At 38.0% G+C, this 13,756-nt stretch overlaps 1 protein-coding gene across 1 annotated transcript in view; it reads left to right on the top strand.

The window, feature by feature from the left end:
• LOC120628781 overlaps positions 1 to 13,252 on the top strand; it is a 71,315-nt gene extending 58,063 nt beyond the window's left edge. Inside the window, exons 15-22 of the mRNA XM_039897400.1 lie at positions 424 to 547; positions 2,208 to 2,356; positions 2,912 to 3,030; positions 3,938 to 4,097; positions 8,633 to 8,773; positions 9,990 to 10,116; positions 11,446 to 11,566; positions 12,931 to 13,252. Of these exons, the coding sequence (XP_039753334.1) occupies positions 424 to 547; positions 2,208 to 2,356; positions 2,912 to 3,030; positions 3,938 to 4,097; positions 8,633 to 8,773; positions 9,990 to 10,116; positions 11,446 to 11,566; positions 12,931 to 13,069 (1,080 nt within the window). The 3' untranslated portion in view covers positions 13,070 to 13,252. The remainder of the gene's footprint in view (positions 1 to 423; positions 548 to 2,207; positions 2,357 to 2,911; positions 3,031 to 3,937; positions 4,098 to 8,632; positions 8,774 to 9,989; positions 10,117 to 11,445; positions 11,567 to 12,930) is intronic.
• Positions 13,253 to 13,756: the final 504 nt, after the last annotated feature.

The raw sequence follows: 13,756 nt of genomic DNA, 5'->3' as shown, positions 1-13,756 counted from the left end.
CAGGTTTATAGAGTACAGACCCACAACACTGCTCTAAAGCAGGTTGGTGGGCTTTAATGATGTCTTTTATAAAATGAATACTTTAATATAAGAAACTAGGTATTTAGCTTCAACAATACTGTTAATTAATGAAAGATCTAAGTGCCATCCTGAACATTGTGGGTATTGAAGTGAATATCTGAATACCTGGGCTTTCCATTTCCTATTTTTTTTTAGCACGCTCATAAGTTTACTCCCAAGTCAAGCGTGCATAAAAAAGTTTTACATCAAAAACATTGTTTATTCCTTTAAGCCCGTTATTATTATAAAACAATCGTTTGTCTTGGTGAAACCAGCTTTGTTACCCTTCAGAAAGTTTAACTAGTATATGTACAATACATTGATCGATAAGCAGCAATGCTTTACACTGTCCGATGTCCGCAGGTAGCGGAACCATATGCGAAATTGTCAGGAGTTGCCGTGGAGGTGTTGGTAGTACGATTCTTCGGCCTTTTCTTCATGTTCTACCAGATGGCGCAGATTTGGGGCAATCTTGTTTCCTCGACTAGTAAGTGCTCGAATAGTAAAATAAAAAAAAAATTATAATAAAATAAGAAGAAGGACGTGTTCGTAACGCGCCACCTAGTCAGATGCTTTGCGAAATGTATTAAGCCGCATCAAATAAAGTATTTTTTTGAAAAAGAGGCTGAAAGCGGTGATAGCCCCGTGGCTTCCGCTTTCCTCTCTTGGAGACTGATTTCTTGCCCCGGCACGCACCGCTGACTTTTTGGAGTGTTGTGTGTATTTTTAATTAAAGCCATTCAAATGTTAATTGCTTTAAACAGTGAAGGAAAAACTTAAGGAAACCTGCGTGCCTGGGAGTTTTCCATAATGTTTTCAACAGCGTTTGAAATCTACCAATCCGCACTTGGCCAGCGTGGTAGACTCCGGCCGGAATCCTTCTCAAACCGAAAATGATATGCTATCGGAAGTTAGCAGGTCATTTTTGACACCCATTTTTTCTAGGTAAAAACGCCAAAATTATTCGTTAAATAGTATCAGAAGTTCTATAACTCAGCTGCATGCGATGGAAACTCTCTTTTATTTTATTTCTGCTGCCAAATGATCTGCTAACTTCACCAGCATGAATAATTTGACATTAGGGACTCCGATAGCAGTAAACCATATTTGGTGACGGCTGATCAGAATAGTTGTCAACACCCCTTCTCTTTCCGCCGGTGTCGTACAAAGGTATAACAACCTTTTGTCTGCATAGGAAAGGGCTGATGCGAAGTAACACATCAGCACATTCCATCTAAGCTAAGACTGCGACGGGAATCATCGTCAGTCCTTCATTGACCACAACCGCGACAGGGTTGTTATTCGGTTGCCAAAAGTCAAGTGTGTGTGTAACAAGTACATAAACATTCTACCTAGAATATCTTTCTTTTATTTTCAGTATAATTAATTATCCTTTTTTAAAAAGATAAAGTTAATTCCCGTTATAACAGTACGAGGCGACTAAGGAAATATAATGGACGACGGGCAGCAACATCTTCCGTGTTACTACTACCTTCTACTGCGATCCCCAACCAGACGGATTGGTGATCGCCAGCCGCCAGCCAGTTCGCCCAGTATGGTGATTATGGGCGAACCCTCCCGATGGGAGAGGCCTTCATTCCAGCAGTGGTTTCTGACAACCTTCCTGGCGCAATGGTGAGCGCTACGAATTTAAGCAGGAAGTCCCGGGTTGGAGCCCTGGCGGAAGCAATTTGGGCATTTATAATGACGGCCGACTGGCGCAGTGGGCAGCGAACCTGCTTTCTGAGTCGTGGCCGTGGGTTCGATTCCCACAACTGGAAAATGTTCGTGTGATGAACATGAATGTTTTTCAGTGTCTGGGTGTTTATCTGTATATTATAAGTAATTCTGTGTATTATATTCATAGAAATATTCAGCAGCTATCTTAGTACCCATAACACAAGCTACGCTTACTTTGGGGCTAGGTGGCGATGTGTGTAATGTTGTCGTAGTATATTGATAATTTCTGAATTTTCTCAAAAGTCTTAACCTCCGCTACCATTTTAGAATGCATCATCATATACCACGGAGAGATTGCAGTCAAGGGCTAACTTGTATGGAATGGAAAAAAACAAAAAAGTCGACTGTACAACTTTTGACGATGATTAAAGTTTTGGTACGAAGATATGTTTTCTTTCCATATTTAGTCCTCTCATCAACGCTGGGAGAGTCAACGAGTTACCTGAACGAAAGCTTAACACCAAAAGCAGCAGCTTTGGTCAGCAATTTCACCGCTCCGACACCGGACTACGGAGGCACTTGTGGGGTTAACTTCTGCAGCGGAAGCGATGCTCATGTAAGTATTTATTTTTGAATGCCCTGGTTACAATGGCCTCAAGACGGGCCTCAAGGCCGAAACTTCTTCGGGGGAAGCAGTAAGGTCTAGTTTATAGTTTTGGGTGAGCGATGTGGTATTATGGATGGAAAGACAAACTTTAGTACAACAAAACAACAAAGAAACAATACAGAAAACACAAACAGTGTATAGTGTAAGAGATTTCTGTCATCTGTGGTCTTGTTTGGAGGCTTCAGGTGTTGACAATGACGTGATATTAAAAGATTACGCGTTCCCTCCGGTATGATGATGATTACCTGGTATGTAGGTTTAATTTAACTGCTACACGCAAATAGGGTTTCACGCAAATAGCTTTGCCAGCTACCGTTTTTAGATTGTATCATACTGGAGGTTGCAGTAAAGGGTGAACTTGACTTATCTATATTTCGGATATAAGCTATTTTGAAATTAGTATTTTTGGACTCCTTTGAAAAAAGAACAAGAGTCTGATGACGGAGTGTGAGGTTGGTGTCTTTAACTTACAAAGATTAAAAAGGTTTAACTTTTTGTTTTCAGGAGAATACAAACTTGGAACCTCCTTCGCCCCTAAAAATTCAAGTAATAGCGGGAGTATACCTGGCTTGTATGGCTTTCGCTGTCTTCCTTGTCGCTATTGGTGTGGACTCCTTGACCAGGTAAAATGATTAATTTTGCTGAGTAAACCTCTCATCACCTTTCGAACTGCCTCGTTCGTTCAGACCTACGAGGTTTTGACGACCTCTATGGCGCAACGATGAGCGCTGTGAACTTAAGTAGGTAGTCCCGAGTTCGATTCCCGCCAGGGGCAATTTGGGGATTTATAATTTCTGAACTTCCTACGTTCTGGTCTGGTGGGATGCTCCAGGCGTGGCTCATTACCACCCTACCGACAAAGACGTGCCGCTAAGCGATTTAGTGCTCCGGTTCGATGTCGCGTAGAAACCGAACATCACCACTTACCACCAGGTGTGATTTCAATCAATGGCTAACTTATAGTGAAATAAAAAAAAGGTAAGCATTTACATGCATTGAAGTACCCGTGCCTCGAAGGCCCCAATTATTATCATCGTGAAAATAAGAGCAGTTGCCTGCAAACCCATATTTGTGCAGCATTGCAGGTCTGTGCTCCAGAATACTCTATCTTATAAGAAAAAAAAAATATATATATATAAAACCCAAAATATCGTAGTCATCTATGGAATCGGAATGCCTGATAATGCGTTTTTGGCTAAGTGGTTATGTACGTATATATGGACGTATGTACTTATTATATAATCTCGTAACAATTTAGACCGGTCTAAATTGTCTTAGACCGTAAACTTAGACCGTGTATATATATATACACGGTCTAAGTTTATAACCTCAATACAAATGATGCTGTTCAACTCAACCTTAATTAGTAGAGGAGTTTTCCGGAAAATGGTACAACAGACAAGACATAGGTAAATAATCACTTAGCCCAAAACATATTACCTAGCATTCCGATTCGATAAATGACTATGATATTTTGTGTTTTATATTATTATTTTTTTTTTACCACCAGTATTTTCTCGTTGTGTTCAGATACAATGCCGGGCGCCAACCGATGGCCCAAGGTAAATCAGGACTCCAGCTGCTTTCCGTGACGCTTAGACAACTTCGTCACAAGTACCAGTTACTGTTACTACCGGTCATCGGGTATATCGGCGCTGAGCAGGCCTTCATGGCGGCTGACTTTACTCAGGTTTTTGATTCGCTTATTGTCTTTTCGACTTTTAACCTGCTCATAAAATCTGTTACTGTGTACGCATATGATGGCCTTAATAGAAACGGTCATAAATTAGTGATGTCAGCATATCGTCTTAGGAAAGTGCAAAAAACCTTTGTGGGGCTGTGTATATGCTTGTATAACATTATACCGAAGGTATTCTTATATTTACCATTACATAAGTTTAAAAAAAGTGTGTGTCAGCTCCGAAGCACGACTGGAGTTTACTCCTTAAGTACGATTGTCGAAACATACACAAAAAGAGTTTATTTAGCTGAATAAAGATTAATACCATACGAAAGGTTAAATTTAAAATCCTTTGCAGTTTATTCGTACACACGGCGGAAGTGTAACTTCTTAAAAGTAGCCTATGGGAGATTGAGGTGGATGTAGAGTATCAGAACTGTTAGGATAAATGTAATTTTTATTATTTAGTTTCCATGGTAACAAGAATAGGAAAAAAAATGTATAATGTTTTCTATCTCACTCTGTCCCATATATTTATGTGTTTGTTTCTATACCTAGATAATATTCGGTTTCCTTGGTAACTTAAATAGGAAAAATAAGTTAATTAAACGAAAAGCGAAAACGTAATGAGGTCATTCATCAGTAGATTTTAACTCTTCACATTTTTCTCAAACCGCGCGCCATATATATGAAAATCGATTCTTAAGGAGTAAACTCCAATAATGTTTAAAAATACATTTAATACATCGAGGTATTCTTACTCAGCGCCGGATTAACCACGTAGCAAAAGTAGCAATGGCCACGGGCCCCGCGCGAAAGGGGGTCCCGCATATTTAATACCGGCTGACTGATAGACAGACACGCAAACGCACACGCACACAGACATCGCCTATAGTAATTTACTAAACTATTAATTACCCACAAAATAGTTACAGTAACCTATAGATAGCAAATACTTATATTTAAGATACGTATTTAGTATTGAATTGTATTTTTACCACTTTATACTTAGGAACCCATAGCATATCAAAGGCTCTTTTAAAGATTTTGCTGCAGGCCCCGCGCTTGCTTTATCAGGCACTGACTATTCTATTGATGAATTGCTTAATGACAAGGTTGCCTGGAAGCAAGCTCCGCTTTCATCTCACACAAGATAGAACAATTATTGTTTAATTGTAAAATGATGATGGAAAAGAGCAACTGCTGAGTTTCTTGTCAGATTCTACCGAGAAGAAGCCGTCTCGGTAGAATCTGCCTTCCGAACCGTTGGTAGTCACTACAAACAGACATACTTCACGTTTCATATGTGCTAATATACCTACTTAAAATATTAAAATAAATGAATTTATGACTTTTGGCCCAGTGGGCAGCGACCCTGCTTTCTGAGTATAAGGCCGTGGGTTCGATTCCTACAACTGGTAAATGTTTGTGTGATGAACATGAATGTTTTTCAGTGGGTGGGTGTTTATATGCACATAACAAGTTTTTATGTATATTTTCCAAAAAAATAATTATTCAGTCATCTTAGTACCCATAACGCAAGCTACGCCCACTTTAGGGCTAGATGGCGATGTGTGTATTGTCTTAGTATAATTATTTATTTATTTACATATAAACATCGATAGTTATATTTGTAAACATTGGCTAGAAATAGGTGCTGCTTTGCGGAATTCCATGATATACTAATTAATAATTTAATTTTCTTAATATTTGTACATTCATAATCGAAACCCTACGGTAGATTACTTAATTCAATTAATTTATCTAGGTATTTGAAATAAATAGGAAAATAGTAAACATAAAGCAAAAATACAAAATTTTACTTAATTTCATTCAAATAGTATTCTATGCTTTTATTAGTTGTGTCATTAGAAATTGAAGTGAAGTCGTAATATCCGCTGGGAATAAAAATAATGAATATTCTAGTTACGAATAAACTTTCTCGTACATACAAATGATTCCCCGGTGGTTCATATGTCAAGTCAATAGCTTGACAGTCCACTGCTAAAGACCTCTCCAAAGGGGCTGGTTGTTCTATTATCCCAGACTGCCCAGATGGGTTGTTGATCGCAGTAGATGGAAGTAGGTAACACAAAGGACGCTGCTGCACGTTCTGTTATATTTCCTTGGTCGCCTCGTACGATACCCTCGGGAAGAGGAATTGTGGTGACAACTGTGTTCTGATCTGCCGTCAACACACAGTACCTACTGGTACACGACACTTAAGTACTGGTTAAATATTGGAATAAAATATTGCATGTACTTTTGAATGACCCTGTCTAATGTACTTTATCATTGTCGAGCAGCCATTACTAATTAAGGCAAAGGAAACCACTAATTTCCCGAATACGTCATAAGTATGTATTTTCTATGTTTTTTCCTTTTACGCCATTGGTTGCCTGGAAGAAATCGCTAAGTACCGATAAGGCCACCAAATTGTACTCTCTTGATATGTATTTATATCTTTGTAACTACTTTTTTTTTTCTTTGGTGTACAATAAAAGTGTATTCATTCATTCATTCATTCAAGTATGGTGTTGAATTACTACACTGAAATATACTTACTTATTTTTTAACAATTGTAAATTTTGAGAGTACCCGACGACGGGTGCCAACAGTATCCTATTAATAAAGTTTCCGCTTATTAAAAATAAGATAGTCAAAATGAAGGAGGTTATCCATGCATTTTTTTTATTTTCTTTGCTCAATGAATATTGGTAATTATGACAAAACTGTAATTTAATAATTACTGAACAAAGATACTTAGATGGGTAAAGGGTACAAGTGAGTAAAAGTTAATACTGGGTCACTACAGGGCACAGGTCTCGTCTCAGAATGGCAAGAGCCACTGATAGACTTAACCAGCCTTTGTGAACGCTATCAAGAACTCTCAGGCGTGCAGGTTTACTCTACATGTTTACTGTTACCGTTAAAGTAAATGATGTTTAAATTTCTTAAACTAAAAACGTACCTAACTCTGCGAAGTTAGATGCGCATGCCGGCGATCGTACTCGGTCCCCTCGAAACAGAAACCGAAGTCCTAACTACTAAGCTATCAACGCCTAATGCACTTTCGCTTTGTAAGTTACCCACACTTTTGACTTTGTTATTAATCAAGACTTCAGTGAAGAGTGTTTTTTGATTGGTTATTACTCACAATAGTTTATTCATCATCATATAAACCAATAACCGGCCCACTACAGTACACGGGTGCACAATGAGAAGGACCATAGTACACCACGCTGGCCCAGTACGGATTGGTGGTTTCCACACGCCTTTAAGAACATTATGGAGAACTCTCAGGCATGCTGGTTTCCTCACGATGTTTTCCTTCACCGTTGTAGCAAGTGATATTTTAATTGCTTAGAACGCACATAACTTAGAAAAGTAAGAGGTGAGTGCTGGGATTGAGACTGGACCCACCGAAAGTAAAACCGAATTCCTACCGACTGATCACTTAGCACAGGGTTTTTGATCGGGGTATTCATAAAGAACGAAGATGGCATAAAATCCATCCCCTTTACGAGTTATACACACAGGGTAGGCAGTACTTTTGTGCATGTATGAAGAGCACATCACTGCCACTGATCTATCACGGCTACAACAACCAATTAATTGATACCGAATCTTTTAATGGATTGTTTTCCGAAATCAATGATAACGAAACAATGATATCCTTAACGATGTTTTTGCGTAAACGAAACTTGTTGTCGTGACTATTTTAAAAAGCTTCCTGCTCGCCAATTGTGGTTAGGCTAATTACGAGTTGAAGGTCACTCTGATGCCCGTGTTTGCTTGACAACCTTTCACTATATTGTACTGTGGGCCTTTTAATATAGCATTGTACTTAGTTTTATCAATAACAAGTTGTGGACGACGAGAATCGCCAATTCAAGGAATTAATATCCAACTGCGGAAAAGTACTAGGAATGTAGACCACAGGTACTAAATAGACAGAAGTTTGTATTAAACGTAAGCTTATATTGTATACAGGAATATGTAATTGATAAAAAGCTTAAGTGTGCATTATTGCTTTAACCAGGTTGCTCTTCTTATAATTTTAAATGACAATGTGTGATGGTGATATCAAAAAAAAAACAATCGGCTAAGTTTGTTGTGGGCTTAGGCCAGGGTGCGTTTGGAACCTCGTAGCTTTAGTTTTAAGTTGACGAATTTATTTCTCGCCATCAACTCACTTCTATATCATATTTATTTAATGTACGCATCAAAAGTGTCATCTATGTGCCTGTTCGAATAAAGAAATATTTGACTTTGACACCCAATGCGTTATCACTGCTTCTAATATAAACTAATAATTTAAAGAAAATATTATTTTACACTTGCGTTCATAATATACATATATAAAAATTTTTTTTTTTTTTGGCAATAACAGTCAATACATGGAAGTAACTTAATACATATATAATAACAATCTTATAAGGTAGACTAAACATTGCCGAAAAAGTACAGTTATATGTACAGAACAGGTACAGGTATTATGTAAAGAATATACTAATGATTTAAAGAAAATACTCGGTTTCTAGGCGTTCGTTGGTTGCGCTTACGGTATCAACAACATCGGCTTCGTGATGATCTGCTTCGGTGTGTTCAACGCACTCGCCGCCCCTGTGGCTGGCGGAGTCGTCAAACTAACTGGGCGGTTTCCTGTCATGGTTACAGCTTTGGTAAGCATATACGCCAAAAGGATTCAATAACTCTGCGTTTTTCCTCTCTTTTTTTTCCTCTAAAAGGCGGATTTTTGAAGATCTCCCTGGCGCAGCGGTGAGCGCTGTGATTTTAAGAAGGAGTTCCCGGGTTCGATTCCCGACAGAGGCAATTTGGGAATTTATAATTTCTTAATTTTCTCAGGTCTGATCTTGTGGCAGGCTTCGGCCGTGGCTAGTTACCACCCTACCGACAAAAGACGTGCTGCTAAGCGATTTCGTTTTCACATAGAAACCTATTAGGTGTATGACTACCATACTCTCTAACAGGTTAGCCCGCTACCCTCTTAGACTGCATCATCACTTACCAACAGGCGAGATTGCAGACAAAGGGATAACTTGTAATGTAAATATCATAGATAGATAAGTTCTTTATTGCACACAATTAAGGGATACAGATAATATAAATTGAAACATAAATACAAGAAGAATAAAAAATATCATATCGGTGTAATCCTCATTTGTCTACAGACACATGAGGTTTGAACGCAGCATTACAACAATGTTACGTGGTGCCAGAAATGCGATGGTGCCTGGACGAGCTGTCCCAAAAAGCATTTTTTTTTTTTTAATCTTTATTTATTTGGGACTTTTATCCAACACGGATATGCCAGCCCCATCATCCCTTAAGTAACTAGTAAACAAAAAACCTAATAATTATATTAATATAAGGGAAATGTAACAGATACAATCTGTTATTGCTGCCTATGCACAAATATCTCAACAACAGACCTGAAACCTTCCGTGGTCGGTTGAGAGAGAAGGCTCGTTAGAGCACCCACGACAAATCTGTTGATTTTGTACCGCCGCATAACATCTAGTCGCTCCAAATTGTATCAGCTACATTCCACCAGTACATGCTGGACATCATCCATCGTACCGCAAATATCGCAGTTGGCAGAACTAACTTTCTTCATTAGAAATGCGAACTTATTAGATGGATAATGTCTAGAACGCAACCTATGAGCTAATACTATACATTGAATGAATGAATGAATGAATACACTTTTATTGTACACCAAAGAAACAAAAAGTAATTACAAAGATATAAATACAACCAAGAGAGTACAATTTGGATTTCTTATCGCTACATAGCGATTTTAACATTTTCTACTTAATACAAAAAGCTTTGAATTGAACACGACTTGAATTGTATATTATTTGCATTTACTTTCAGGTCCTAAATCTATGTCTTCTAACGGCATTGCTTCTGTGGAGGCCAGATCCCGAGCAGTGGCTCATATTCTTCGTTCTAGCTGCAATTTGGGGGACCGCTGATGCCGTATGGCTTGTACAAGTAAATGGTATGACTGCTTCTTTAACCATCTTTATTGGCCTTAGGTTGGCCTGTAGAATCACAAGAATCGCCTTTCTGAGGAGGAAGGGATATAGCCTTTAAGCTACTTTGCTCCCTTCGATGCGAGTTAGATGCGATTGTTTCCAGCAGCTCCCAGCGAATTGTTTGGAAATGAAATGAAATTACACTTTATTGTATACCTCACAGAAATTAAATTATAAACAAAAACAACACAATAAAACACGGGTACAATGGGCGGCCTTATCGCTAAAAAGCGAAAACTGCCAGGCAACTCAACAAAGGAAGGAAAGGGAAAAAAAACACAGACTTAAGGGTTAGGTTGTACACAAGAAGCAGTTACCAAATCTATACTTACGAGTATAATAAAACTGTAACTGGAAGATTTCTGAACATTTCATATATTTAGAAACTTTTGACTTAAATTATGTTAAATTTGAACCGATTTTAATAATTCTTTTTTATTTGAAACTTGATAGTATCAAGCATGTATTGTGTAATTTTAATGAATATCGGATAAATATTGTCGGAGATAAAGGAGTTAACTATTCACAGATAATAGCGAGTCGCAAAGCATATAACACAGCGATCGAATACATGCGTACCATCCTACTTATATTATAAATGCGAAAGTTTGTGAGTAAGGATGTATGGATGTATGGATGAATGGATTGACATGTTTAAAGTAATCATTATTACTTACAAAAAAGTCTGGGAGGCTAAATGCCTAATTGTTAGGACACATAAACCGTTTTTTGTTATAATTTGTCAATCAAAACACGGGTACAATCTTAAGATGGCGTCGTTCCTATCAGATCCAAATAAATAATAATTTCTCTTTAAGTTATTCAAATTGGACCTATCTTTTAGACGTTACTACGGGTATAAAAATGCCAAAAGATATTAAATCAGATAATAACCGATTTGATGCAGACGAAGTTGCGCGGGTCAGCTAGTTAAAAATAAATATATACATCAATTGTTATATATATTTAAACAACTTTATTGCATAATAAAGGAAACACACACAAGAACACTTATTTATAAATTATGTGCAAAAGGCGGCCTTGTCACTAAAAGTTATCTCTTCCAGGCTACCTTAACTAATGGAATAAGGCAATGAGAGACGGGAAATCGCAATTCTATAAAAAAAATACATAAAGAAAGTATTTATTTATATTATTTGTAAAAATATTAATCAGTCATCTTAGTACTCTTAACACATACTACGATGGCGATGTGTGTAGTGTCGTAGTTTATTTTTTACACTCTCAGCGTATTAAAGTCCGTTGTTCTATTGCAATTCTTTATATTCCAGCTCTATCCGGGATCCTGTTTCCAGGAAACGAGGAGGCAGCTTATTCTAACTTTCGGTTGTGGGAATCAACAGGCAGCGTTTTGTCTTACGCTTCTGCACCATATCTTTGCGTTAGGACCAGGTGAGGTTCATACCATCTTCTTTTAGAACGTTTTAATATTAGAAAGTTAGTTGAGTGCTGATGAAGAGGCGGTATGGTAACAACCAACTATTATTTGCGGTCTGTTTTCTATATAAAATTCAAAAAAAAAAAATTGTTTATTTTACGTAGTCTTACTTATAAGCTCTTCTGAAACGTCAAGTATGTCTGTTTGTAGTGACTCTACGACCAGTTTGGAAAGCATATTCTACCGAGAAGCTGGCAAGGAACTCAGCAGTTGCTCTTTTCCAACCTCAGCAACTTCCATTCTTACATAAATCATACATAAATCATACATCTTTTCTATCTTGTGAGAGATGAAAGCGGAGTCGGATGCTTGTAAGCAACATTGTCATTAAGAAATTCATAAATTGTATAAATTATAATTTAATTTTTATTATTGTCAAATTCGACCGTTTTTGTATAATTTTTTGTTTGTTTAATCGTTACGATATCAATTACCTTTGTACGAGTATATTCCACGACTTCTATGGCGTAGTGGTGATAACGCGGATTGCGAAGAAGACTATGTGGGTCCCAGGTTCAACACTTGGGATTTTATACTTTCTCAATTTTTTCTTCTGTGGAAGGCTTCGGCTGTGTCTAGCGATGTTCCAGATGGGGGTATTTAAGTGGTCAAGTTCCTTATTCATTAATAATGTATAAGGAATTCCTTGGTCTTGAATAGCAATTACGATTATACTACAAATTGAATATCGCTAACAATCAGGAGCATAAAACCATAACTTTAACGCATTCAAATGTTTTAGAATGTCAGTTACATGATATGCTTTGAAGTCATTAAAATAAGAATTATAATTCTGAAACAAGAACGAAATCTGAAATTGGAAATTATAATACCTACTGCTTTAAGCGATGCTAATAAGCTCCTAGGACCTATTAATGTGCTACACCAATGCCCGTTTTCAATAACATCGTTCAAGGCAATTCCTACGTAACGCCTAATATAAGCAGATTTCTAGGCATACATTTACCTTTCAACCAATCGTTCTTCACTGTGGAACTCACCTAACCTAATTTCTTTAATCTATGATTCTTGCCATAAGGTGGAAATTGTGTTTGTATTATCATTAAAGTTTAATTTTTCGTATGGATTTAAGGTTATTCAATAAACCGATTTCATTGTTTTTAAACTGTCAAGTGTCACTGGGTTTTCCAAACATTAAATCCGAGTCGGTTTCGTAACTGTATACGGTACCTGAGGTCGTGAGTCATCACGTAAGAGTTGATGAGTCGAATTCTCTAGGAATCACCTAAATCACTAGGCATCCGATTTAGGCGTTCCTTGACCGAATACCGGCATAAGATTTTTTTTCTTATTTCAGGTTGCACATCCTTCTAGGTCTGCTAATCCTAGGTTTCTCAGGATACACCACAATAGAAGTGATGGAGTACCGCGCCAAACGTAGTCACCATCAAGAAAGGAACTTCGAATTGGTGGCAGAGAAAAATGAACAGGAATAAAATATGAAATAGCTCCTAAGTACTAAATGATATCTACTCATCCGTTTTCATGGGGTGGTGTCCGTTTATTCTATGGTATACGATGTACCATCGATTCTTATCTCTGTTATGTATGTATGCTTTTCTAGTAGAACTTTTTTACCCTTCAGAAATATGTCGCTAACTATGGGCCTCATAAGAAGACTTAGCGGGCGATGGAGAGAGCTATGCTCGGAGTATCTCTACGTTATCAAATGAGAAATGTGGAGATCGGTAGAAGAACCAGAGTTACCGACATAGCTCAACGAGTCGCGAAGCAGTGGCAATGGGCGGGGCACAGAGTTCGGAGAAAGGATGGTCCCAAGGTGCTGGAATGCCACCCCGCACTGGTAAGCGCGGCGTTGGTCGATCCCTAACGAGGTGGACAGACGACATTAAGCGCGTAGCAGGTAGCCGCTGGATGCAAGCAGCACAAAATCGTGGAATTTGGAACTCCCTACAAAAGACCTATGTCCAGCAGTGACGGTTTATATGATGACGATTGTGATGAGAGCTTTTTGTGACAGAGCTCGTCCGGAGATGTACTATCGCTATGCTTATTTCTGCCGCTAAGCAGCATCAATTATTGTAATAAAAAAAAAGTCGCAAAAAACGCACCGCTCTTGATGAAGGTTAGCATATAGCGTGCAATGTGCATACCTACAGGAG

Source organism: Pararge aegeria, chromosome 13 (genome assembly GCF_905163445.1).
Source record: "Pararge aegeria chromosome 13, ilParAegt1.1, whole genome shotgun sequence".
Taxonomy (NCBI): domain Eukaryota; kingdom Metazoa; phylum Arthropoda; class Insecta; order Lepidoptera; family Nymphalidae; genus Pararge; species Pararge aegeria.
The sequence above is the reverse complement of the archived record's forward strand: the minus strand, read 5'-3'. Positions and strand labels throughout refer to the sequence as shown.